We start from the raw sequence: 27119 nt of genomic DNA on the forward strand, positions 1-27119 counted from the left end.
TCAAACACTTAGGGCCCTATTCCACCGGACGATTATCGTTCAGATTATCGTTAAATCTAAACGATAATCGTTCGGTTGAAATGCAGTAACGATTAACGACCGAACGAGAAATCGTTGATCGCTTTATAAGACCTGGACCTATTTTTATCGTTGCTCGTTTGCAAAACGTTCGCAAATCGTTCGCATTGAATAAGACATCGTTCGGTCGTTCGCAATAGATACGAACGCAATAGCGAAGAAATACGGAAGAAGAAACGATCGCAATTACGATCATAAGTAACGATTATCGTTCCATGGAAATGAGTGAACGTTTTCAGGTCTTTCGCAATAGCGGTCGTTTGAGATCGTTAATCCTTAACGATTATGCTAACGATAATCGTCCGGTGGAATAGGGCCCTTAGGGTGCCCTTACACAGAGAGATTTGTCTGCGAAAGCCAGGAATGGATTTGCAAAGAGGAGAAATCTCAGTCTTTCCTTTATGACCTGTGTTCCATTTATAGTCTGTTCCTGGCTTTGGTTTAAAAAATCTTTCAGATAAATCTCTCTGTGCAAAGGCACCCTTAGGGGTAAATTTTTCATTCTATGACATGTCAGTTTTATATGGCGCTGCTAGACATCCTGGCCGGAGTGTATACTATGTATATAATTAAGCAAGCCTAATGAGTAAGGTCTGTGAGTTTTTGCTTAACACAGAAAAAAATCTGTAAATGCAAAAAAAGTTGCACAGATGATAGATGTGCCCCCCTAATGTGCCCCCATAATGTTATAATCTCTTTGAAAAAGAGAAAAGGGGAGGGATTTAAAATTTTACTAGTGAAGGATTTTTTTGTCATTTTAAAAACTTTTTTTCCACACTTTTCAAGGCCCCTAGGGGGCTATAATAATCAACAATTATAAAGATCAATGCTATGCTTGGGGCAGACTCAAACAGCAGAGACACCATGGCTACCACAGAAGGCAAGTTTAACTCTCTGGCAGCCATATCAACTAATCAGCACCCCTGTTTTTTGATGTGGGGGTGCTGATCAGATCCGTCATCTGTCAGGTCTCTCTCTGCATGCTATAAGATTAATATCAATCACAGCATTCAGAGGGTTATGGTGCGTTTACACAGAGAGGTTTACCTGCCAAAGCCAGGAACAGACTATAAACTGGGATCAGGTCATAAAGGAAAGACTGGGATCCATCCTCTTTTCAAATCCATTCTTGGCTCTGGCTTTAAAAATCTGTCAGTTAAATCTCTCTGTGTAAACGCACCATTAGACTCCAAGACACGGACTGAAGTCATCTCCCGGTAGTTGCAGGCAGGTGTCAGTTGTAACATACAGCTGACACCCACTGCATATAGCGTGCCTTAAGTTCCTGTACCTCCGCTATATACAACAACTGACTGGCCGCCATTAAAAGGCATAACAACAGTCCTTAACATGTTAATACCTGTATATGCATAATTACTAAGTCCCACACAAATTGATTGGCTGTAAGCATTAGTTTATCTGTATAACTTCATTTTACAACACTCTAAAAATGTCTACTCTCAGTAATGTTCAGCTTGAAGAGTTTAGAATTAAAATACAGCGTTTTTCATTGTCTGCCAACTTTAAGTCATACGAGATCAACAAGGGTGAACAATTTAGGATTTATTAACTGAATAATCACTTTAGATAAGTACAGAAGGCTCGTGAGGCAAGCCAACTGTCAATTAATTTTCTCCTAGACACATTCAATTGGTGAATACAGCCTTAGGAAAAGCCATCTTAATAGTTAGAAAAGGTGGATTTTCCTAATCTACTGTACGCATTTCACAGACACAATGAACAGTGATATAAAGTGTTTTGAAATATTTTATTTACTAATGATATATTAATCATTTTTTATTAACACCCCTCCTAACTCCTTCCTGGCAGAGACCATTTTAGTGGCACTTTTTCCCCCTCTAGACAAAGGACATGAGGGCTTGTGATGAGGACTTGTTTTTTTTTTTTAATAGTACCATTAGACACTCTGTGTCATGTAATGTATTAAAAAAGTTTAATTTTTTTAAGTTCAGTGCAAGGGAAAAAGCAATTTTTCTTTGTGTGTGTGTGTGTGTGTGTGGAGGATGGGAGGACTAAGCTAACTTTTAGGGCTTATTATCACTTTCCGTGAAACATGGACGGGGAAGCCCTGTAGAGTGGAGTCTTTCCTCTGCACCGAATCATGTATCAATATGATGCCGGGAATAGGGAAACTGTTTGAATATTAATACTGCGCATCTGTGTTGTTACAGTGCCATGAATATACAAACACTTTCCCCATTCCCGGCATCATATTGATACATGATGCCACCTGGGGAAAAGACTCCACTAGAGGGCTTCCCTGTCTGTGCTGTCTGTATTTCTCGGAACATTGAAGTAAGCCTTTACAGTGTTCACTATGAGGTAAAAATGACATGGTGATGTAGTTTTCTTATATATTTTTTTTTATTATGCTTCATTAATTTAACAAAATTAAAAATAGTTTATTGGTCTTAATATTTGCTTTTGTTTTATAATTAATTTTCTTTTGCTTGTTCTATAATCCCACAATAGACCACATGGCCACTTAATCATGTGTATAAAACATTTAAATATTTCAGTAGTTTTCATATCAACTGGGGCAGAAAGTCTTACAGCTGCTGTATGCCCTGCAGGAAGAGGTATATTCTTTCTTGTCTGACACAGTGCTCTCTGCTGCCACCTCTGTCCATGTCATGAAGTGTGCAGTACAGGTTTTTTATGGGGATTTGCTACTGCTCTGGACAGTTCATGACATGAACAGAGGTGGCAGCAGAGATCACTTTGTTGGACTGGAAAGCATACATAACTTCCTTAGGGCATACATCAGCTTCTATATAAACATAAGTCATTTGCAAATCTATTTAACTTTCTGGCACTAGGAGGATAATGTCATCTATCTAGCTGGACAGAGGTGGCATAGGTCGGGCATCTTTAACATCATGTTTATACTACCTCGGCATGGTACCCACTTTTCTATTGAGAAATGTTTTTTAAAAACAGAAAGGTGATAGGTCTCCTATGGGTGACAGATCTTCCTTAGAGCATATTCTGCTTCACTCTTACTGAAATTTTCACAAGTGTGAAGAAATATAGGTTGAAAGGCAGTGATTGTAGCTTTTCTCTTTTCTTTTGCAGAAAAAATCTATATGCCCATTAGAAGACCGTATACATGGTCAATGGCCTGTCAGGCCCCTTTTACATCATGTTTATTGTTCATGTCAAAAGGATATATTTTTGGCATCTATGTGTCGGAGCAGAGAGTCGCTAACAAGAAGTGGTACAAGGTCTGGTGAGCTCAACTCATGTGTGTACTGCATGACTGGCTTTTTATCTAAATAGCTGCAACCTATACTATAATATATTTCCAATGTACAAAAGTATTTTAGTGGATTATAAATGAGTGGTCAAGATCCCTATTGAGATTAAAAAAGTTTAATGACATTGTAGGAATGAAAAAGGAGAAAACAAAAAACTACTTTTATCTTTTTTCCATTAAAAATATTTTATGATAAAATATACAAAAATGAATCTAAAATGATACATTATTCAACCTGCAAATGTAAAAATAATAAAGAAATACTTTGCCAAAATAGGTTTTTTTTTTCCCAGTCTGATTCCACAAAATGTTAAGTTTAAAAAGTCACATATAATGGAAAATAGTATCAGGTCTAAACATGGAACCTTTAAGAGGTTGACCCAGCAGGGAAGTTTGTAGGTACTGTATTTGACCAAGGAGGGGGTGGTTAAAAACAATAACCTCTACTTGCTTCCCTGGCTCCCCCCCTCCCTGTATACTAACACTCTGTCCTCTCTGTGTGATAGCAATGATGCAGCCCCCCTCAGCTTATCAGTGGCTGAGGTGGGACAACCCTTAGGGCCCTATTACATGGAGCGACAATCTGCCAAATGAGGCTGATTTGGCAGATCATTGCTCCGTGTAATAAAGACAGCGATCATCGACTGATCGTTTCTTTTGGTCCTGACCTAAAATCATGCCGCTGGGTGTGTATCGCTACTCTTTGCTTTCCCTGATGTCCTGCTAGCTTTGGCCCGCTCCCCACAGTGTCTAAAGTGAAAGGATGCTCAGCCAATTACAGGCCATGGCACTGTTTTGCTGATTGGCTGAATGGCCTGTCGCTTCAGACACTGCGGGGAGCAAGCGAGGACATCAGGGAGCGCAGAGAAGTATAAGTTCATTATTTTACACTTAATAGGCAAGGACTGCAAAAACATTGCTAATGATGTCCATGCAGCCCATGCTGCACAATTATTAAGTTTTATATGGGCTCAGTAACCGAGCGCCAATTTAGTAGATGAGCGCTTGCTTACATCAAGTCATCAGGCTCTATAATACAGCCCTTAATCCACTGATTGGTTTGGTGGGCCTGCAATGTCATAACTCCTGAGCCCAGAAGCAGCCACACAGCATAAACAGAGTGGTAGGGTGCTGGCATTGGGAGCCAGTAGGGGAATACAGGTTTTGGTTTTAATCACCCCCTCCTCGGTCTTATATCTAAAATCACTCCCAATTCCTTTAAGGTGTTAACAGATGTAAGCAGTGACTGTGAATGGTAATTATTACAACACAACATTCTTGTAGCTACTTACTGTTTGTTTCAAGACTTTCACAGAGTTCTGTTTTGACTTCACCATTGGGTCTGTCATTCCCTTTTTGGATCAGCTTACTCTGCATGGTGGCAGCTGTCACAACAGCCTTGAAGCTCCTCTTTCGTTTTTGAACGTTTTGCTCTGGGTGAAAAATGATGATGTAAACCTTGGGCATGTAGAGCATTCCCAGAGATACCGATGCACTTAAACTCATGGACACCGTTAGCGTAGTTGTTTGGATATACATCTGAAGCAATAAACAAAAAAAAAGAATTAAGAACACTGAACAGGTAAATTAACTCTGGTTCATCAGTACACTTACATATTAAACTTTTAACCCCTGAAAGACAAAGCCTATTTAAATTTTTTAATTTAGAATTTCTTTCCTTCTTACTTTTTAAGGGCCAAACTTTTTTGTTATTTTTCTATCTACATAGCTGTATGAGAGCTGCTACGAAAACCAATGGGCAACTCACAATCACAGTGCAAGGTGCAGATTAGAGCACTGACAGGCACGGCAGTGCTGTGATCACTATTGGTACTCACCAATTATGAAGCAAGCTCATCTCCTGAGGTGGCTTCCAAGACTAACTGCAGCACTGTGACAGTCATGAACATCATGTGTCGTTAAAGGGGTTGGCCACTTTTTAACAAAAACTAATTCATGTCTAAAAAGCTAATGTAGCTCACCACAGTTGTTTCCTGGTGTGCTTGTTCATCAGCATTGAAGGACTTCCCCACCCCGACTATACACGGAGGAGCATACACATTACTATGTGTCCTCCATACCACTGTGTATATGCACCAATGTGCAGTGCATTTCTATGGGGGACATACTGTATTGTCACATGCTCCTCCGTGTGCAGCCATCTTATGCAGCCATCTATACAACTTCTCCACAGAAAAACACTAAAAACTCTGTACCAAATTGTGTAGATTTTACAGAGGATTTGGTCGGATTTGCCACTGCTAATTTTGTTTTTTGCAAGTTTAAAACCAGTCAATAGCCCAGATTTATCAGTCTAAGCCATGTTCACACAAGACAACGGTCGTTCTGTGACATGCCCGTGTCACAGAGCGGCGGCTGTCTGTGAAGTTCAGCCCGTGCGGTACTGCAGTACCAAATGGATGAACTTCATTTCTTTTGAATTGGAATGTGGGCACAGCCATGATTAAGGCTGCTTAACGCAGCTGAAACGCGTAGGCGTCTTGTTGGGAGCAGGCTGCAGTGTGTGTACGGGGACGAAGGTTCCAATAAACCTACTTTTGCAACTATTTGCTGGAAGCTGGACTCAGAGTTTTTGTTGGATACATTCCAATTCACTCTTTCAATGAATAGCGTCCCCACATAATTGACATGTTAGTTTTCAGTGTGGCCGCATATAATGTTGGCTGGAGGGTATACAGTATGTATACACTCCGGCAGGGATTCTATAGAGTTCAGTATGATAGGCTGCTGTAATTAAAAATAACGGCCGTTGTTGTAAACCTGCAACAATGACTGTTGTTTAAAAAAAAACTTCTGTTGTGTGAACGTGACCTTACACAAAAATCTGAAACATTTCTATTTCAGACAAACAGCAACTGATCACAGCTTAGCTTTTATGGACTCTGATTGATTGCTATCTGTTTGAGACAAAAATGTGTCAGATTTTTGTGTCAGACAGAAGTTTGGGCCAGTATATTTAAAACCCAGACTTGCTAATTTTGCTGCCGTTGTTAATGCTGTATATTACTGACTGGATTAGGCTATGTTCATTCATCGCTTTTTTTAGTAAAGAACGGACGCTGATTGCAATGGCCTCAGTGTCCGTTCTTTACTGCAGGTGCGGCATTGCATTGAAGTCAATGCAATACCGCACGCTGTGTTCACACATCATTATTCTAAAGAACGGGCGAATAATGTGCCTGTCAATTATTTCCAGAAGCTGTTCACTGAACAGAGTCCAGAAACATCAGCTGTTCACACAATGCAATGTGCAGCGGCGGCCGCACATTGCATTGAAGTGAATGGCTAATTGATTTGCAGGCACACCCAATAAATTGTGAAAAAAGAACAATCCTGCAGCCGATACAGAGGTATTGGCTGCAGGAACGGGCCGAGTGCAGCCCGGCAGCCGGCTGTTCATCAGCGTCCGTTGCTATGTTAAACGATGTGTGAACATAGCCTTAGTGCGGATTTTGCCTTCCTTAATAAAGTCAATGTGGAAAACCCGCCACAAGGCTATGTTTCCATTTTCCGGGAAAATAGCAGGGGGAACACAGCCATCTCATTAAACACATGGCTGCTAATAATATTCATGACACGACTGCGTTCCCCCGGCCGCATTTCCCCGCTATATTCCTAAAGTGGGAACATAGCCCAAATCTGCAGTATTATTATGATTAATTATTTATAACGCACCCTTAATTCCAGAGCACTATTCAAGCGACAAGGGTAACAAACAGGAACATTACAAGATCAAAAACACATTACATAAAGGTAAATGGCAGACTGGTACACAGGGAAAGAGGACCCTGCCCTGGAGGTCTTACAATCTAAGAGGATCTGATTAATAATAATAATAATAATAATAATAATAATCTGACATGCTGCTATTTTAAATCCATGATGGGACCATTTCTGCATGGGCATTGGACACATCTTTTACACATTGTGTGGAAGAGATTTTTTAAATGTCACCAACTTTTCTTCATCCCTAAATGCTGCAGGCTTTCTACTTGGAAATTTGGTGAACAAAATAACCTGGAAATCTACCATGTGTGGCCATATCCTTATTGTGCTACTTTACCTGGTGCAATGTGCCTGTTCAGTTTAGCTTTTTCAACTTGATATATTAATTCTTGATCGTTTCAATTTTTTATAGTTTTCTTTTAGATGTGGATTTGATATTAATAACTAGGGCTTAGGGTTTCAATAACAAGTATTGTTCAAAATTTTTGGCCTTGGACCTAAATTGCATTGATAAACTGTAAATTACATTTTATGTATAGAAAAGCTCATATTCAGTTATGTGGTCTGGAGATGAAAGTGTTAATACATGATCTAATGAGATGATCTGCCTTGAAGCCTGCAGAGAAATTCTACTATTGATTGTTTTTTCAAGCAGGTTTAATTTTACCAATAAAATTCCCACACTGCTTTATAAGGGAAAACAGAAAACTCCTTTAAACCTCTTTATCCTTATATAACATAAAGTCTATTATTTATCAAGAATGTACTGTTATTTGAAAAAGTTGTCCACATTGTTTTGTTGTTTTAATTTTTTTCCCCTGTCTGGAAAAGCCATTGTTTTGGACTTCAGAAAAAAAATTATTTATGTAAAACACAAAAAAAGCACACAGGTTTCTAATACACTTTAGTTGAATTACATCAACATTATAGTTATTTTGTTTGTACTGAATACAGGAGGTCAATTAGATGAAAAAAAATATTTTCATTAGTTCCAAATCTCCCATCTTAGAAATCTTTTTAGCACACAATCAGTAATTACAGCCTTAGGCTATGTTCACACAATGTATTTTTTCGAATTTATGTGGCCATTGTTGCCAATTGCAACAACGGCCGTAGTAATAATAAGAAAAAATGTTAGCCGGGTGTCTATGGGACCCCGGCCGGAGTGTATACACATGTCAGTTTTCTGCGGCCGCTTTTCACTGAATAGCAGCCGTAGGAAACCATGTCAGTGCACACTATGAAGCGAGCGGCTCTGTCTGCTTGCTTCATAGTGTGCTATGGGGAGTTCTGATGCGGGCGCGCACGGAACTCTGCGGCAGGAAAGATCATCCCGCCGCTACTGCAGTACAGGCAGAGATGATCTTTGCAGAGACTGGCCACTCTCTTCTTTTGGCCATTTGATGGCCTTTTTTTAGGACAGCCATCATTTTGAGGCCAAATAATAGACAATTATTTCATAATTTGCCCTTTAAATGACAGCCATTCTAAAAAATGGACATCAAATGGCCAAAAAGACAGTGTGTATACATAGCCTTAAATTGTAAATGTTCTAATATTTTCCTCATTATGCATGTAATATATGAGGAAACATTACAGGCGTTTTCCCATTATTAAAACTTGATGACTACAGGATATAAGGATTGGTGTATAGGTTTTGTGAAGGCTCTAACAGGCCAAAAATAGGACCAAAATGGACCAAAATGAAACCAATGATTTTATGTTGCAGTTATTGTCCATATAAGCAAAATATGTTTAAAAAGTAAAATTTCAAATTAATTAATAAAGCAAAACCACACAAATTGCAGTACAACTGTGATACAGTAATTTGCCTCTTAACGCACTAGTCTCCTGTAAACCCCACCCAAACTCCCAAATTTAGCTCATAGGGGAAGATTTATGAAACTGGTATAAAAGTAGAATTGTCTTAGTTGCCCCTAGCAACCAATCAGATTCCACTTTTCATTCCTCACAGGTCCTTTGGAAAATGGAATGTAGAATCTGATTGGTTGCTAGGGGCAACTAAGACAATTCTACTTTACACCAGTTTGATAAATCTCCCCCATAGTGTTTTTTTGGATTAGAAACTTGGAACCAGATGTTACCCACAAGACATTTTGGCTATAGTGGTTTTCCATAAAAACATTTTTGACTCCCCCATAGACTTTTATATGAAGATAAAAATGCCAGAAGATTTCATCTCTTCCCGTCTAGAGGAAAGAAGGTTTCACCATCAGCACAGATGTGGATTTTTTACTGTAAGGGCAGTAAGACCATGAAACTCTCTGCCACATGGTGTTGCCATGGCTGATTTATTAAAGGGGTTGTCCAGCAAAAATCTTTTCCTTTCAAATCAACTGGTATCAGAAAGTTATATAGATTTGTAATTTACTTCTATTAAAAATATCAAGTCTTCCCATACTTATAAAGTATGTAGTGCATATGAAGTGCAGGAAGTGTTGTTTTGTTTTCAGTCTGAAACAGTGCTCTCTGCTGACATCTCTGGCCGAGACAGGAACTCTGTATCGGTTTTCTATGAATCCCCATAGAAAACCTCTCCTGCTCTGGACAGTTCCTGTCTCGGCCAGAGATGTCAGCAGAGAGCACTGTGTCAGACTGAAAATAAATCAACACTTCCTGCACTACATATAGTAGCTGATAAGTATGGGAAGACTGGAGTTTTTTTAATAGAAGTAATTTACAAACCTATATAACTTTCTGACACAAGTTGATTTGAAAGAAAAATATTTTTGCTGGACAATCCTTTTGAATAAGTTCAAGGGAAGCTTGGATGCTTTTCTTGAAAAATATATTATTACAAGTCATGGGCATTAGATTTCTGGTGACATTTTGATCCAGGGATTTATTCTGCTTTTCTGCTTGCCATTAGAGTCCAGAGGGAATTTTCTCCCTGTGATGCAGCAATTGTCATCTGCCTCATAGAGGTTTTAACCTACTCTGTATCAACACAGCAGGGTTTCTCTAGGTTGAACCTGGTGGACTCTTGTCTTCTTTGAACCTTATTAACTATGTTACTATGTATACATATTGGCACTTTTTTCTGCATATCCCCCCCCCCCCAGTTCTTTCATAGAAATCCTGGAATCAGGCAATACAGAAAAATGCCTCTAGAGATTCAGGCTATGTTTACACTGCATAAGTACCGTAGTGATCATGGCCGTTGTTGATCAAGTAGTGCTGGTGCTGAGGAAATCCCGGCCAGAGTGTATACACATAGTACACATTACGTTCGGGATCAATAGCAGCGCTTCAATAAACTAACATGTCAGTTTTCTGTGGCTGCTATTCACTGAATAGTGGCCACAGAAAACCCTGTCAGTTTACACAATGGAGTGTGCGGCTCCAGCCCGGTCGCGGAATGGCCAGTGTCTTAAAACTTGTGAACATGGCCTTACAGTGTACAAGAAACTGCCTAATGGTGCGTTCACACCTACAGGATCTGCAGCTGATTTTCTGCAGCAGATTTCATTTTAATAACTGAACACAGCATCAAATCTGCTGCAGATCTGCTGCTGATCCTGTAGGGGTGAACGCACCCTAAAAAAATAAAGTAGGAGGAAAAACTGCTGCCAATTTATGGACGCTTCTAGTAGCATTTTGTTGATGCCTGCAAAAATGCTGGATCCCATTGCTTTGTTATTCCCTGAAAAAGCTGCTTGATCTCTCAAGTCATTATCAGATTTTAAGGAAAACACTTGCTTGGAACCATTTAAAATCATCTTAAAAATTAAACAGAATTTTCCTGGGATTACTGGCCTCACTGGTCACATGGTAGACATGCAGAAATACATACAGAAATACTGAGGCCAATGATTGGCTGCAGCATCATTTATGCAATATCCAGTATATACATATAGGGGACATGGGGAGCAGGGACAGCATTACTATGGAAGTGTAAATACTGGATGGAAAGGTTTTATTTCCATTTTTTTGGCATGTTCCCAGAAAACCACTTTAGGCTGTGTTCACACTGCATTTCTGCTGTCCTTTTATTGGATCAGTTTTTAAATGGTTACTATTAACGTACAGAAAAACGTGGTCAATTACGTTTTTGTGTACCGATCCGATTACTTTTCTAATAGAAGTCAATGGAAAATTGATCCTGACTGATGGCACACAATTGCATCCGTTTCTCTCCCCCCCCCAGAAAAAACAAAACAAAAACACAGATCTGTTAAACAGACAGCTGTCACGGCCGCGGCGGCGTCCCGTGCTCCGGACCACCGCTGCGACCTCTCCATGCAGCTGCCGGGGTCCATGTACAGGGTCCCGGCGCTGCTACTAGTTCGGCCCCGGGGGGCGCCTTACCTCGCCCCGCTCCCGTCACCCGTTTTGCCGGCCGGCGCGCGCGTCCCTGCCTCCTAGGGCGCGCGCGCGCCGGCTGTCTCAGATTTAAAGGGCCAGTCCGTCCCTTATTGGAAGGTGCTCTAATCACTTCCTATAAATTCCAGCCCTGCCCCTCTACAGGTGTTGGAGCCTCTACATGCTTCCCATAGCGTTTGGCCCAGCTCCCTGTTGTTCCTGATTCCTATCCGCTACCTGGTCCCTAGTCCTTGTTCCTGGTTCCTGCTCCCCTGTCACACCATTGCTCCTGTGTTCAGCCTGACTCCTGCGGTTACGCCTACAGGCCTCTGCCAGCACCATCTCCTGCCTACTGCTCCTGCCACGCCTCGCCCGCCGTCACTAGCAACCAAGCCAGGGGTAGCGACCTGGGGGTCGCCTGCCGCAGCAAGTCCATCCCGCCTTGCGGCGGGCTCTGGTGACAACCAGCGGCCCCTTAGACTCCACTCCCTGGTGAGGTTAGTGCCATCGCTGGTGACGGTCCAGTGGACCCACTACTCCAGGCGTTACAACAGCAGAAAGGCAGTGTGAACCCTGCCCTATTCAACACAACACTGCTTAGATATCTAAAAGAAAAACATCACCTATCCACAGATATATGATAAATATATGATATTTGTGGGTCCTAACACTAGGACGCCAGTGATTACTAGAGTGAGGTCTTAAAAATCCTGTACTGCACTGATAAAACGTTATTGTAATAAAGTATTTAAGTTGTTAAAAATAGTTTTATCCAAATTGTTAAAAACCTGAGTATTCACAGTAAAGAGCTTTTCATGGTTTCATGTTAATTACAATTATCTGTATACATTGAAAATGTATTGAAAATATGCTAAAATGGTTCAATGTACTGTATATGTTAACTTCCTCATTTCCAGTGATCCTTTTGTATTTCTTTACTTTGTGATGCAGTAGCACTTGAAAATATGAATATATTCCTATCACAAAATAAGCTATCAAAACACTCGATACACTTTACTTAAGTATCAATCAAATGTGAAATAATCTTTAGAGTGTGTTCAAGCAAAATAAATTTGCATGCCCTAATTTCCCTTTTCATTCTCTGCAGAGAACACTCTGTGATGACAATGTATTTTTAAGTAGAATAAGTAGAATATGAGATCAAAGTTAAGCCTGTTCATTTTAATAGCCTGGCTGCACCTTGAAATTTCAACTACAGAGAGATAGCACTGTAGACTCACTATTTGCAACAGGAAAATGGAATAAAATGTTATTCAACTTTAAAGTAATTTCTGATAATCTATAAACTTTACAAATCTGGCAGAAAAGCTTGTTTTATATGCTTCAAAACTCCTATTTGTCAATTACATGCGTTTGAATAGCCTTCTTCTACTTTTACAGTTTATCTTGGAAGACAATTTGGATGGAAATTTGCATTATTGTGCTCTCTCAGGGGAAACTATCAAGAGTACTTTATAATTTATTTCTCCTATAAGACTATAGGAGACTAAAGAGGCATCAAGACGTCCATCATTTCATATGTCACATTTGTGCATTCAACGTTTTATTACATTAAAGAAACCGTTTCCTTATCTTTGCGTTTTCTCATGTCAGAGATTCACACTCGGGGGCTGGGTTCACACTATGTATATTTGAGGCTGTATTTGTGAGGCTGTATAGCAACCAAAACCAGGAGTGGATTGAAAACACAGAAAGGATCTGTTCACATAATGTTGTAATTGAGTGGATGGCCGTCATTTAATGGCAAATTTTTGCTGTTATTTTAAAACAACGGCTGTTATATTGAAATGATGGCAGTTATTTACCGTTATATGACGGCCATCCACTCAATTTCAACATTGTGTGAACAGAGCCTTTCTGTGTTTTCAATCCACTCCTGGTTTTGGTTGCTATGAGGACCTGACTTGAGGACCAAATACTGCCTGAAGTATACAGTGTGTGAAACCAGCTTTAGAATGTGTGTGTGAAAGGGGGGGGGGGGGGGGGGGGGGGTAAAGCAGGAGTAGACTCTCGGTTGGTTCACAGCTCTCTGTTTCCCCATCAAGAGGTCCACCAGCAGAAGAAGGAAACAGTTATAAAATATGCTGTTTAGGTACAGCAGCTGAAATATACTAAGGGTACTGTGCTAGAATTGTCTCTTCAAATAAACCAGAATTTTGGCGTACAACAATTAAGACAAACTTGTTAAGCAAAGTGCACTAGGAGAAACTATGCTTCACCCATCATGGGGGTAAAGGTTATCAGAAAATGGGTACAACATGGATTGCAAAGGTACGTAGTCTAACTTACAATGCCACATCTGCCAAAATATTTGGCACACTCTGTTAGTAACCCCCTTCAGCTGTGTCACTGACTGACAGCTATGCTGCCAGTCAGAGTTTCTCTGCTCAGGTGTATTTGTTTGGAGCCAGGAGCCTGGTCCAATCTGCTCTGCTCCAGTGTCCTGGCTCCCTATGAGTTCTTTTTGGGGGACTGCAGAAGTTGCTGCCTATTGCATTATTGCAGTATACCCTATACAGTGTACCCTGCTCCTATAGTCGTGATTTAATCTGTATTCCTGACCTCTTGCTAGACCTTCTGACTCTTTCTAGACTTTTGACTTTGCCTTTTGCCTGGCGATTCAGTACCTCTGCTACCTGTCAGTTATGTCAGATAATGTTGCTTTTCTAGTGTTCAGTGTTTCACCTACATAGTACAGGGGCCGTCTCAAAGTTAGCCACTGCCATTTAGGGCACAGTGTGGTTAGCAGGTAGGTATATGGGTCTGAGTGTCAGTTTAGGGCTCACTTGTCTGTGTAGCTCTTCCTGTTTACTCATAGTTCCTAACACACTCTTTTCACTTAAAGGGGTTATTGAGAAACAGCATGGCTCATCTCCTGTTCAAGTGTGGTTATACAGTTAAGCTCTATTCACTTTAATGGGACTAAGTTGCAAAACCTGCACCCAAACTGGACACAATAGTTGCACTGTTTCTGGGAAAAACAAATGGCCATGTTTTTTTAAACTTTGATAACCACTTTAAAGTAAGCCAAAAAAAAATCATCTAAACCTGGAATAGAAGTGCAAACGTAGACTATGTAGTTTACGAATGTGCCTGAGCCACTACTATATATTTTGTATTTGAAGACTGTTCATCTAAGTTTGCTTTAGGAAAATAAGACAATATTAGTATATCCGGGTATCTGCTGTTTTGGACACAACTTTTTCATGTACATCTTATATTTTTCCACAACTCATGCCTTATAAGACTAAATGTTTTTTTTTTTTTTTTTTTTTTTTTTTTTTTTCATTTAGTACTTTTATTTCTCCACAGTGGCATAAAGCATTATAAAAGACATTAAAACACCATTCCAGTCCTCTTTGTGCCTAATAACATCCAATACAAAAAAGCCGCTAAGAAATCATGCCTGTTTTAACAACCCAGAATGGCCCACGACTCTTGCTCTAACCATCCTTATGCAGTGTACAGTACCTTTTTCCTTTTTTTTCTTTTTTCTTTTCTCCTTCCCTCCCCTCCCCTCCCCCTCCCCTTCCCTTCCCTTTCTCTTCTTCCTTTTCCTTCCCCTCCCCACCACCCACCCACCCGCCCACAGAGGATGTAGAAAATAAGAGAGAAAAGAAAGAGAAAGAGAGAGAGAAAAAAAAAAAAAAAAAAAAAAAAAAAAAAAAGGAGGGGGGGAAACCTCATCAATTCATTTTCCTATTTTCCCATTTCACCCATATCTTACAGAACCTAGTCAGTGCTTTACATGATTGTTTTTTAACCAGAGATTTTTCATAATTGTACACTCTTTCCACTAATTGCTCCCATTCCCCAAAAGGAGGAGAAGAAGGACCCATCCAATAACGGGAAATTACCACCTTCACCAGAGTAGTAAGTTTATTTATACATCTACCATCTCCCACCTCAGAAGAGAAGGCCCCCATCAATAATGAAAAGGTATCCTCCTCAAACACCATGCCCATTAAGTTCTTCATAAACCCTATTACCTCACCCCAGAAAGTCTGAACTAGTGGACAATCCCACACCAAGTGAAAAAAATCTGCATGTTCTTGCTGACATTTCGGACAGATAGAGTCTGTCCTACAATGCATAATATGCAACCTTTCCGGGGAGAGGTAAACTCTGTATAAGATCTTAGCCGATATCAAGCGATGGGAGGCGCTAATCGAATTTATCCTACAATTCTTCTTCATTACCTCCCATTGGGAATCGCTAACATTTCCTATTCTAAGTGCCCACTTTTCCCTCATCCTGGACAGATATGGATTGCTCCTCTCACGAACCAGATACTTATAAACCCCCGACAATACTTTCTTCCCCTTCGGGAGTGACCTTAAATATTCAAAAAACGGATGTGACTCTATGTGCCAACCAGCCTCTTTAACAGAGCTTTTATAAACGTTCAACAATTGTAAATACCAAAAATAGTGCGAATCTGACAACATAAAAAGTTTTTTACAGTCCTCAAAAGAAATAAAATTCCCATCCACTATCAGCTGATTCAAACGTTTTAACCCTCTATTTTCCCAGAAACGTGCATTTGGAAATTTAAGGAATTCCTCAAGTTCCTCATTCCCCCAAAGTGACGAAAAATCAAAATAAAAAGTGCACTTACATATTTTCTTCAAGTGTTTCCAAATGTTACAATATTTTTTAACCTGTGTTAAACTTCTGCCACCACCAAAGGCAGCATCAGCCCCCACCAGTGCATCTGCATATTCCCACTTAGAATTTTCCAAAATATAACTTATAACTGAGAAAGAATCCCCCCTGTGTAAATCCTGCACCCCAATTGCTAAATAATAAATAAAAAAATCCGGCAATCCAAGACCCCCCTCATCCAATCTTCCAGTCCAATTTTTATACTTAAGTCTGGGCCTGCCCTTCCAGATAAAGGAGTTTAACATTGTAGACAATTTTTCAAACCATGATTTTGGGATCCAGATAGGGGCAGAATATAAGAAAAACAATACCTGGGGCAAAATAACCATTTTGATTAAAGCTAGTCTGTCTGCCATAGCGGATACTAACTGGGCCCATAGATTCAGCTTACTCTGAATCTTCCCCCGCAGAGGGGAAAGGTTCAGACCAAGGAAATCCCCAACATTACCCGAAATCCTGACACCCAGATATTCAATAGACCCCCCAATCGGTACCACCGACACCCTCAAATCTCTCAATGATTCATCTGGTTCGAGAGGGAGCAACGCCGACTTTGTCCAGTTAACTTCCAAACCCGATACAGCTCCAAACCTGTCTACCAAGTCCATAGCAGTCAAAATATCTCCTCTTCCCCCCTTAACAAATAATATAATATCGTCAGCATATAACAAAATCTTCTCATTTATACCTCTTAACCCAAAGCCCGATATCTGCTGTGAGGACCTTATTAGAGCAGCCAAGGGTTCAATATAAAAAACAAAAAGAAGAGGCGAAAGGGGACACCCCTGTCTAGTACCACGTGAAGGAGAGAACCAATCAGAGGGATTACCATTAATCATAACTCTAACCATAGGGAGAGAGTAAAGCAACTTCACCCAAAAAATAAAGTTCCCTCCCACTCCAAATCTCTCCAAAACTTTCCAGAGAAATCCCCACTCCACCCTGTCGAAAGCTTTAGTAGCATCGATCGACAGGATGGAGCGGGGACCACCGGAGTCTATCTGCAAATTCGCAAACACTCTAGATATATTATCCTGTAAAAATCTACCGGGTACAAACCCCGTTTGTTCTGCCCCTATCATCTCCGGAGCCACTTCCGCTAATCTCTGTGCGAGCACTTTAGCCAGAATCTTACAATCTGTATTCAATAGCGAAATAGGACGGTAAGAGTCTATTTTAACCGGATCCTTATTTTTTTTTCCAATAAGCACGATGCTAGCCTCCCGCATAGACCGGGGTAGACATCCCAGCCTGCAGCTTTCCTTAAATACCTCTAACAGCTTAGGGAGAAGGATATCTTGGAATTCTTTATAAATTTCAAAGGGCAGCCCATCCGTTCCTGGTGTGGACTGACCTCTAAAGCTACTAAGTGATTGTAAAAGATCCTTCACCGTTATGGGTCTATTCAGCATAATCTTTTGTTCAGGATTCATAACAGGTAACTCTAGACCCCCCAACAGTGAGTTCGTCCCACCCTCATCCACTGAACTAGAGGAACTATAGACTTCCTGGAAATGCCGCAAGACAATATTCTGAATCGCATCAGGATCACGTATTTGTCTCCCTTGTTCATCTGCTAACATAGTAATGCATTTTTTCGGATCTTGATTCTGAACCAGTCTGGCAAGGAACTTCCCCGCCTTTCCCCCCTCTAAGAAGCGGGTCTGACCCTGAAAAAAGATCTTTTGTTGCGCCTTTAATAATAAAAACTCTTTCAGGTTATTTTGCAGCCGCTTTAGTTCCTGCCCATTTTCCCGAGATGGATTCTCTACGAACTCCGCCTCTGCGGTATTAAGCTTGGTTCTAATCAAACTCTCCTCACTATGATATTGCCTTTTTTTACGATTCACTTCCCTATAAAGTACCCCCCTCAAGAAGGCCTTAAGTGCGTCCCAGACAAACTGCAACTGCGTAGAATCTCTATTCGTATTCCAAAAAAATTCAATTTCTTCCCTAATCACCTGTTTTTGATCCAATAGGGATAACCAATAAGGGTTAAACCTAAACTCCCTTCTAAGGCTTACGGCAAATCCAGGAATCCCAATCCCCAGCACCAACAGAGAATGATCAGAGAGTGATTTGGGCTCATACCTAAGTGACCCCACCCACTTTATAGAGATACTGTTACAGAATACAAGGTCTATACGGGAGGCCGCACCATGAGAGGCACTAAAACACGAGAATACCGGAGTGAGACCATAGAGGCTCCTCCATACATCATACCAATCTAGTTCTTCTACTACCTTAGCTAAAGGGGTAGGACGTGAGAGTTCTTCCCTCATCCTACCTCTTCTATCATTATGGTTATCCATTGGGCAATTGAAATCACCAAGCACGAACAACGGGATATCCCCCTTCTCTTGCAGAAATTCGATCAATTTCAATAACACTTTATGTGAATATGGAGGGGGAACATAAACTGCGGCCAACACAACCACAGCATCATAAATCCTACAGTGTAAAAAAATATATCTACCTAGGGAGTCAATTCTCGAATCCAGCTCCTGAAAGGGGACCCCCCTATGTACATATATAGAAACCCCAGCCGAAAAGCTGGAATACACTGTATGAAATTGATGCGAGGCCCACCTTCTTTTAATCTTCCCGATGTTATCTAAAGAACAATGTGTCTCCGCCAAGCAGACTATAGCGGGAAGAAATTTAGATATTCGGTCAAACATTGCACATCTCTTAACCCGATCTCCCAAGCCTCTTACATTCCAAAAAAGAAACTTACACTTACTCCCGCTCATAATCTAGAAGAGGAGAGGGAAAAGAGAGAAAGAGAAAAGGGAGAAAGAGGAAAATAAATAAAAAAAAAAAAAAAAAAAACCCCGGCATATAACAAAATCAATTACCTCTACTACATCCCCCACCCCCCGCAGGAATCCTCCCTCCTCCCCATACCCTCCCCATATCTCCCCCCCCCTCCCCCCTCCCCCCTCCCCCCATCCCTCCCCATACCTCCCCCCCCCCCGCCCCCCCCCAACTGGCACCCCAGACAACTCATGCTAGGGCACCTCTTCGAAAACCGGCAACCACCGCTGGCCACTGCTCCCCCCCCCCCCAACCCCCCCCCCCAACCTCCCCGATCCATTTTAATCTATTCCCGCCCCCTCCATCCACTTCAAAGCATCTGCAGGTGAAGAAAAAAAACAGACAGAATCCTTATAAGTCACTCGTAATCTGGCCGGAAAAAGTAATGAAAAAGATATGCCAGCTTGATGTAACCTCCTCTTTATATCTCTAAACGATATTCTCTTGACCTGAGTAGCCTTGGAGAAGTCCGGAAAGAATGCCACTCTCCCCCCATTAAACAGCACATCGTCCTTTTTCCTTGCCAGCTTCAGTATAGCATCACGATCGCTGGAACAAACCATTTTAATTAGTAATGCTCTAGGAGAGGAGCCGGGCGGGAGGGGTTTGCTTGGGATCCTATGAGCCCTTTCAATGCCAAACAATTCCGAAAAAGAGTCCCTTCCAAAAAGATCTATTAACCACTTATGACAAAATTTGACAACATCCTCTGATTCCGACCCCTCAGGAAGTCCAAGAATCCTCACATTAGACCGACGAGAGCGGTCCTCTAGGTCAGTAATCTTATCATTACACGTTTTAATCTGTTTTCCATGATCAGACACAGTCTTTTTTAAACACACAATTTCCTCCTCCAAACCTGGTACGGATTTCTCAAGTGATAAGACTCTTTCTCTGATTTTGGATAAATCATCCCTTATTAGATTGACATCTGTAGAGAGCGAGCCAACTTGCAATGATAAGTCCACCAAAGATTTACTGCAACCTTTCACTTCAGATAATATTGCATCCAGTTTACCACCTGCCGCCAGATTGCCCTCCTCTGCGGCCGTCTCCCCCCCCTCCTCCTGGAGCGCAGCATATCGAGACCCAGCAGAATTCACCATAGGTGAAGGGGAGCGAGAAGCCACTACTTTAGCATAATTCACAGGGGATTTCATATATTCATCAAGCTTGACAGACTTATCTTTCGCTGTTCCAGCTTTCTTATTAGAGTTTCTTGAGGTCATAATGGCCACTCCTCCCCCTCAAATGGCAGAAATAGCTTGACCCCAATTGCAGTCCCGAAAAAGCAAATCAGCACTTTCCACAGAGCAGCTTTTAGTCCCCTGCAATGCTCTGGACCAGCAGACACTTCCACGGTGATGTCAGGGCAATGCTTCATCTGCGCCCCGGCTGCCCGCCTAACCAGGACCAAGCAGCGCCTCACAGATCAGGCCCCCGACAGGGCGCATTCTTATTGGTCCTCGGCCCCACGTGACATACCGGGGCCTTCCAACCCGCCGCCTGCGGCAACTCTTCGGGGAAATATCCCGTCCCCCCACTCCACGCCACGCAATACACCTTTTGTCCACCTCCGGAACATCCTCTCCTTGCACCAAGTGGTTAGAGTCCGGCTGCAGTCAGCCTCCCAGTCCATCCTCCGGTCAGTATTTCCACCTGGCATATCCTTGACCACCTGCCCGTCCGGGATACCAGGGACTTCCCAGGGGCGTCATCACTTCATCTCGGGGGCCTTAGCTGGAGCCGCTTGAACGGAGGAGGAGGGGAAGGGAGAGCAGAGCCTCCAGCGGCGTGCGTCCTACGTCATGACGCGCCGCCCCAGCCAAGACTAAATGTTAATGGACAGCACTGAATTGTATAGGGATGAATGGAAAACATATAGCAATGCAATGGCCCTTTGCTTTTTATACTGTAACATAGGAAATAAATGTACCAAAATAATTTAACTAGTATAGAAATTGTTGACAATAATAACGTTAAGCACAATAATAGATCAATAGGATTGTAGGTTTAGAAAAAGAACAGCACTGTGTGCAACTGCATTAAACAAAAAAAATATTATTTCACTACTCTTTTTAGGGAGATATAGTATTACATGGCAGTAATTCAAATAAATGGGGCGTAATATGGCACATAGTAAGGTCAAGTCCATTACAGCATGAGCAGATCTTTTTGAGCATCATTTTTCCCAGGGCTTTCTATGTTTTGTGCACAGTATGTTCTTAAGGTCAGTGGTTGCATGTGGAGACAACATTTTAACAGAACCCTCTTAGAATTGATTTGATACCAGACAATTGCTATCAGTGGTGGGTTCTTCATCATAAATTTGTAATTATCTATAATACATGAACAGTTTGGGTCCACCCTCTATGAAATGTTCCTGTCCTGGTTCTAGGGGGCATCCCAGGCCATCTCCATAATGTCCACATTCCTTCATGAGGTTTATGGAAATTGCTTGTCTCTATAAAAAAAATCTAAATGCGATTACCGCAATATTACTTGCAAAGAAAAACTAGAACATTGAAAAGCTTACAGTTCCTATAAAAACATATTACAGGATTTAGCTTTTATTCAACATAATGATCTGCATGCTGTTCCCCATATCTGAGTATACTTAGAATGAAAGTACACACTGGGAACCCTAGCTTTCATTTTAAAGATCCAACTATGAATTAGCTCTATTTACTTAGTTAATCTCCTTATATTTTTTCCTATTTAAGAGGAGATTGGTGCTGACACTATAATATAACTTCTGTTAGTAAACATTATTTATAGACTGAGACTATTAATATATGAAATACAGTTTTTTCTTAGTTTAGATACAATACAAATGCTGGCATTTTTGCTGTGTTTGTATTTTCCTGCTGTTGCCAGTAGAATTTTGATGTGTTTGCACAGTTAGGTTGGGATCATATTATATTTGGTTTCTTTCCTATAGAAACAGGATGTACCTTGGAATACTGTTTGAGTGTAAGAAAAGAAACTAAGCTGTACTGTATAATAATGTACACTAAAAAAAAATAAGGCAAAAAAAATAATAAAAAATAAAGCAAAAACTAATTATCTAAATTTATTTTATTTATTTAGTTTCTGCTTTATGTAGACCAGTAGCATGTGACAAAGGAGATATATGTGGCTTGCCTTTGAAGTCCTGATTAATGGCATTTTGCATTATTGTAGACCTATCCTATTAATTAAACAATAACAATTTTAATGGTATAAATTTTAAACACAGCCCCTCCACTGCCACCAATGGCTGTGTCAGGAACTGCAGAATAACATTAGTGTTGGGGCAGGAACACTGCTAATGTGGCAGCCTGTAGCAGAGCAAGTGTTGATTGGATTTTGCTTTATTCCTTTGTACACCTAAACTTTATACTATGCATCTTTTTTGAATTTGTACTTGTTGAAGTGCTGCAGTAGAATTTCTTTTTGTGCAACTGAAATTGGGGTACCTGACCAAGCCTTTGCCACCAGCTTACACCTGAAGTACACACTCTTTTCTGTAAATGTGGTGCTATTGTATACTTTTGGGGGGAAAAAAAAAAATAATAATAATAATATATATTTGAGGTGAGCAAACCAAATCTGGCAAAGCAATATTCGTTGCAAATTGCGCTGTCAATTCACTTCATTCTGCTGAGTGAATTCACAGCGATTTCTTACCAAATTCGCTAAAAATGGCAGCCAAGATAGCAGTCGCACATGTCAGTTTACTGTACTGTCACTGCGCGGGGGAAAAGGATTAACCAGAAGCACTTGTGCTCGTCAAATCAACTGCAAGACCGTCTTTGATGTAGGCACCTCCCCCTCCCCCTCTATATAAGGCGATTCGCTTCCTGGAGGCAGACAGTCTGTGGGTGTAGTGGAGATTAGGTGGAAGCAGACAGTTAGTACAGAGGGGAGAGGATAGGAGAGTTTATTGTGGGTTTATTATGGGTGTATTGTGGGTAAATTGGGGGTATATTAGAATGAAAGCTGTGCAGCCAGGGTCCAGTATAGAAATAAACTGAGTGCTGCTGCTGCATTGTGGCGAGTCATTATTTCTGACTAAAAAGTTACTGGCTGCTGTTTCTGCAGTATTATCACATCAGTCATTTTTTTTCCATAAAAATTGTCTTGCCTCATATTTGTGTATTACAGCAAGTTCCTGTGTGCTAGGTACACAGTATTCAAAAGTTTTAAAACAGTATCCCAATACACAATTTTTTTTTGTTTACTTCACATAGCAAAAATGTCCAAGCGTGCTAAAAAAATCTGGCCCTCCTCAGGGTATGGACAGTGTCAGCGACCAAGGGGGCACAGAAGGTGGTACCAGTCCAAGAGAGATTTGTAGGAGTGGTGATTGGTTGTCTGAGACCCAATTGCAGATGCCAGTGCCATCTACAAGAGAGTTCCTCTTGAGAAGTACGGGATCATACTATATGGTTATGGATGAATCAAACTTGGGAGAGGACAAGTTTGCTCCTAATTATGAAGAAGATGATGACTTTGCAGACCCCACCTGGCATCTACATCCACAAATAACATCCTTGGCATCATCATAAGAGCATGAAGTTTTGTCTGTGCCACTGACCTAGCGTCTGCTTCCATCTAAGGATTCTGGGTCAGGAGGGAAAGAGGTCAGCAAAAGAGTAGCAGCCAAAAGACGTCAATGCCCTGGCACTCAACAAGGACCACAAGGCTGCAGCAGCACTCAGGAAGAGGAAAGCAGTGTGCTTGCTCGGAAGACCTGCCTACTGACACCAGAGGTGTGTCAGTTCTTCCGTCCTGGTGACGGAAAAGACCATTTTGTCATCTGTAACATATCTGACCAGAAAATGGGTCAGGGTTTGGGTCGAAACCTAGGCACCACTACCATGCGTCAACATATGAAGCGTCACAACCTCACTGATCGGAAGATGGGCACTTTTCAGTCTCCCTCAAAGTAAAGACCCAAATAAAATATTCCCCCACCTTAAGCAATCATTATCTTTTTAACATAAGTAATTTTACCCCTTAAATTATTAGGATATTCCTGTAGCAAATCTCGTGTGGGAGATGTATCAAAGAGGTGTAATGTAGAATTGTCTCAATCGCCTCCAGCAGCCAATAAGATTGCACCTTTTATTTTCCAAGGAATCTATGAAGAATGAAAATTTTAATCTCATTGGTTGCTAGGGGCAACTGAGACTGTTGTGCTTTAAACCCCTTTGAAAAATCCCCCCCCCCAAAAAAAAAAAATCTTTAAATGTAGTGCCTATGCAAAAACATGTCCAGCATAGCCCATATTATCAACACCAGCTTAATGCCTTGCCACACTACAATGTGAAGCCCATGCCATAAGATCTTGATTATCCAGACACAAAGGGTTTACATGGTTTACAAAGAGGAGTTAAGCATAGCCATGGGGTTTCAATCCTGGCACTTGTGCCAATGAATCTTACCATTCGTGTCCCATTTTTCAGGACATGCATGGCAACTGAACAGTAGCTGTTCTTGGGATTTTTAAGATATCAAAATGGTGCTTAAAGCTCCCACAATGGTTCCTGATAGGATACTTGTTATGTGACCTTTTATTTGCTCTTGTGATTTATTTAGTACTTTAAAGCTATAGGAAGGGTTCCTGATGGTGCATATGTCACAGGATGATGTCCTCTAAATGTGATATAAGAAACCTCTAAAGCTACTACTAGCAGCTATCTGTTACTGAAAGACAGGTTACCTTGCCTTATTTAGCTTACTTATTTGGCTGGGTTCACACTACGTATATTTCAGTCAGTATTGTGGTCCTCATATTGCAACCAAAACCAGGAGTGGATTAAAAACACAGAAAGGATCTGTTCACACAATGTTGAAATTGAGTGGATGGCCGCCATATAACAGTAAATAACTGCCATTATTTTAATACAACAGCCGTTGTTTTAAAATAACAGCAAATATTTGCCATTAAATGGTGCCATCCACTCAATTTCAACATTGTGTGAACAGATCCTTTCTGTGTTTTTAATCCACTCCTGGTTTTGGTTGCAATATGAGGACCACAATACTGACTGAAATATACGTAGTTTGAACCCAGCGTTAAAGCGCACTCATCCGTGAATGGTTGCTAAGTAAAAGGCTCCTATGACGTACCGATACGTCATGGGTAAGGGGTTAATCTAGCAGTTTCTTTTGTGGTAATGGCTTCTTCCTGGCAGAGTGGCCTTTCAGCCCATGTCAATGCAGTACTTGTTTCACTGTTCATAATGACATACTCTTTCCAGCTTTATAAGGTCTTCAAAAGGTCTTTTGCTTTTGTTACTGGGTTGATATGCACATTTCATACCAAAGCATGTTCATCTCTGAGACACAGAACCTCTTTCCTAGGATTGCTGGACATTCCCATCTTGTTTGTACTTGCGTATAATTGTTTGTACAGATGAATGAGGCACCTTAGGTATCTGGAAATTGCACCCAAAGATGAACTAGACTTCAAATCCACAAGAAATTAGAAATTGACAGGATGTTACACAAAGAAGCAGTGTGTTTGAGGTGTATCTTAAAATTTATCCACAGGTTTGTCTCTAATTAACTCAGATGTTGTTAATGTGATGTTGGCATAGTAATCTTAGTGTAAGTAAATTTTTGATTTTGTAGAAAGTAAAAAAAAAAATCCTAAAAATTCTCCCTCTCTCATTATTCTGGAACTTGGCAAATATAAATGATTTTGATCATTCTAATTGATCTAAAACAGGAAAGGTTTATTTCAGTTAAATATAAAAAGGATGTGGCTTATGCAAACAAGTGGTATGGCCTAAGTTACACCAGAATCTGGCTTAAAAATTCTGACGGTTGTTCAGCACTGTGCACTGACAGCAGCTCCCTGTGTACCTCATAGAGCTAAAATCACACTCCACTTCTCCAGGCTGTGCTGTCCATCTCTCTGGCTTACTCAGAAAGGGCTAATATAAGATTTGATTTTAAGAACTCTCTTAATCATAGTAACCTCATATAATAATAGATAACATCTAAGAATATATACAGTGAATAATTGTTACATAATAACCAAGGTATAAATATACGAATTAGAGAGATCTAGGGCTTATGCTCATAAAACACTACACTACAATGGGTGGGATTGAGCAAGAATAAAGGAATGACATGAATGATTTAATGTAGAAAAAAATTGTAGAATGCATTGGTACCACTGGGATTTTTCTTATACTGCAAGCTATTGCTCAAACATTTAGAGTGACAACACAACTGACTTGATTGCATTATTTGCTCTAAAACAGAAGACAATATAAAAGCACATTGATAATTACATTCATAAATATGTAAAAATCCTATAACTTTTTGTTTTAATTAGTTCTTAAGGCTACATTTTATCTATTCAACCTACAGTAATAGGTCAGTGTTGGTTAAAGACAGAAATAAAGTAAGGTAGTTTTTCATCATTTTTTAATGAATATAAAAATGTTGAAGGTTATCTAAGGTGAATTGCACTGAGAAAGTCCACTGGAATGAGTTTACTTTTGCAGAGAAAATGACTCTGTTTTAGTATACTTCGTAGCAAAGTTAGACTTTGCAAATCTCAGTTTTGCTACCTGCTGAGCACTGAGTACCTCAAAAGTGTGAACCACCACTGCTTCCCTTCATGCCTCGGAGCAGAGTTATTATGAGCCAAAGTCAAGAGAAAGTGTTCACTTTCCCCTTCACGATCATTTATTTTTATCATTTTTAACCTTTGGAGTATATACTCTTACAATACGCAAGGAATAAAATTATTTCAGAATTCAATGTAGTGTATAATAAATTAAACTCTTAGGACTTTTTTTTCCTTTCTAAAACATGCAAATTAAAAAAGTAACATATGTTTTGTGGCTATCTTCCAATTTCTTATGTTTTTACCTCTATTAATTTCTACCTGCTTCTGTTTTGATTACACTCGCCAAATACCATACATCTCATTTTCCTTACAAGCACATCCAATTTTCAGAACCTGTGCCAAACAATGTAGATAAATAGTTGCAGTCACATAATTTACATTGATTCTTGCTAAACACACCGTTCATATTACCAGTCCAGATGGACACCTTCAAGACATTTTCTCTGAAATTCATTGCAGTTAGATGGTTTTGATCTACAAAGACCTTCACAGCTAAAAAGGGGGCCATGTTCATTAAGGGAAGAGATCATATGTCTTCCACCTGTTCTAGGACAATCA

General features: G+C 40.5%; 1 protein-coding gene across 1 annotated transcript in view; it reads right to left on the reverse strand.

Moving 5' to 3' along the window:
• Positions 1-4639: 4639 nt before the first annotated feature.
• GRM8 (glutamate metabotropic receptor 8) overlaps positions 4640-27119 on the reverse strand; it is a 628898-nt gene continuing 606418 nt past the window's right edge. The window contains exon 9 of the mRNA XM_069957605.1: positions 4640-4894. Coding sequence (XP_069813706.1) covers positions 4640-4894 — 255 coding nt within the window. The remainder of the gene's footprint in view (positions 4895-27119) is intronic.

Source organism: Dendropsophus ebraccatus, chromosome 1 (assembly GCF_027789765.1).
Source record: "Dendropsophus ebraccatus isolate aDenEbr1 chromosome 1, aDenEbr1.pat, whole genome shotgun sequence".
Lineage (NCBI taxonomy): Eukaryota > Metazoa > Chordata > Amphibia > Anura > Hylidae > Dendropsophus > Dendropsophus ebraccatus.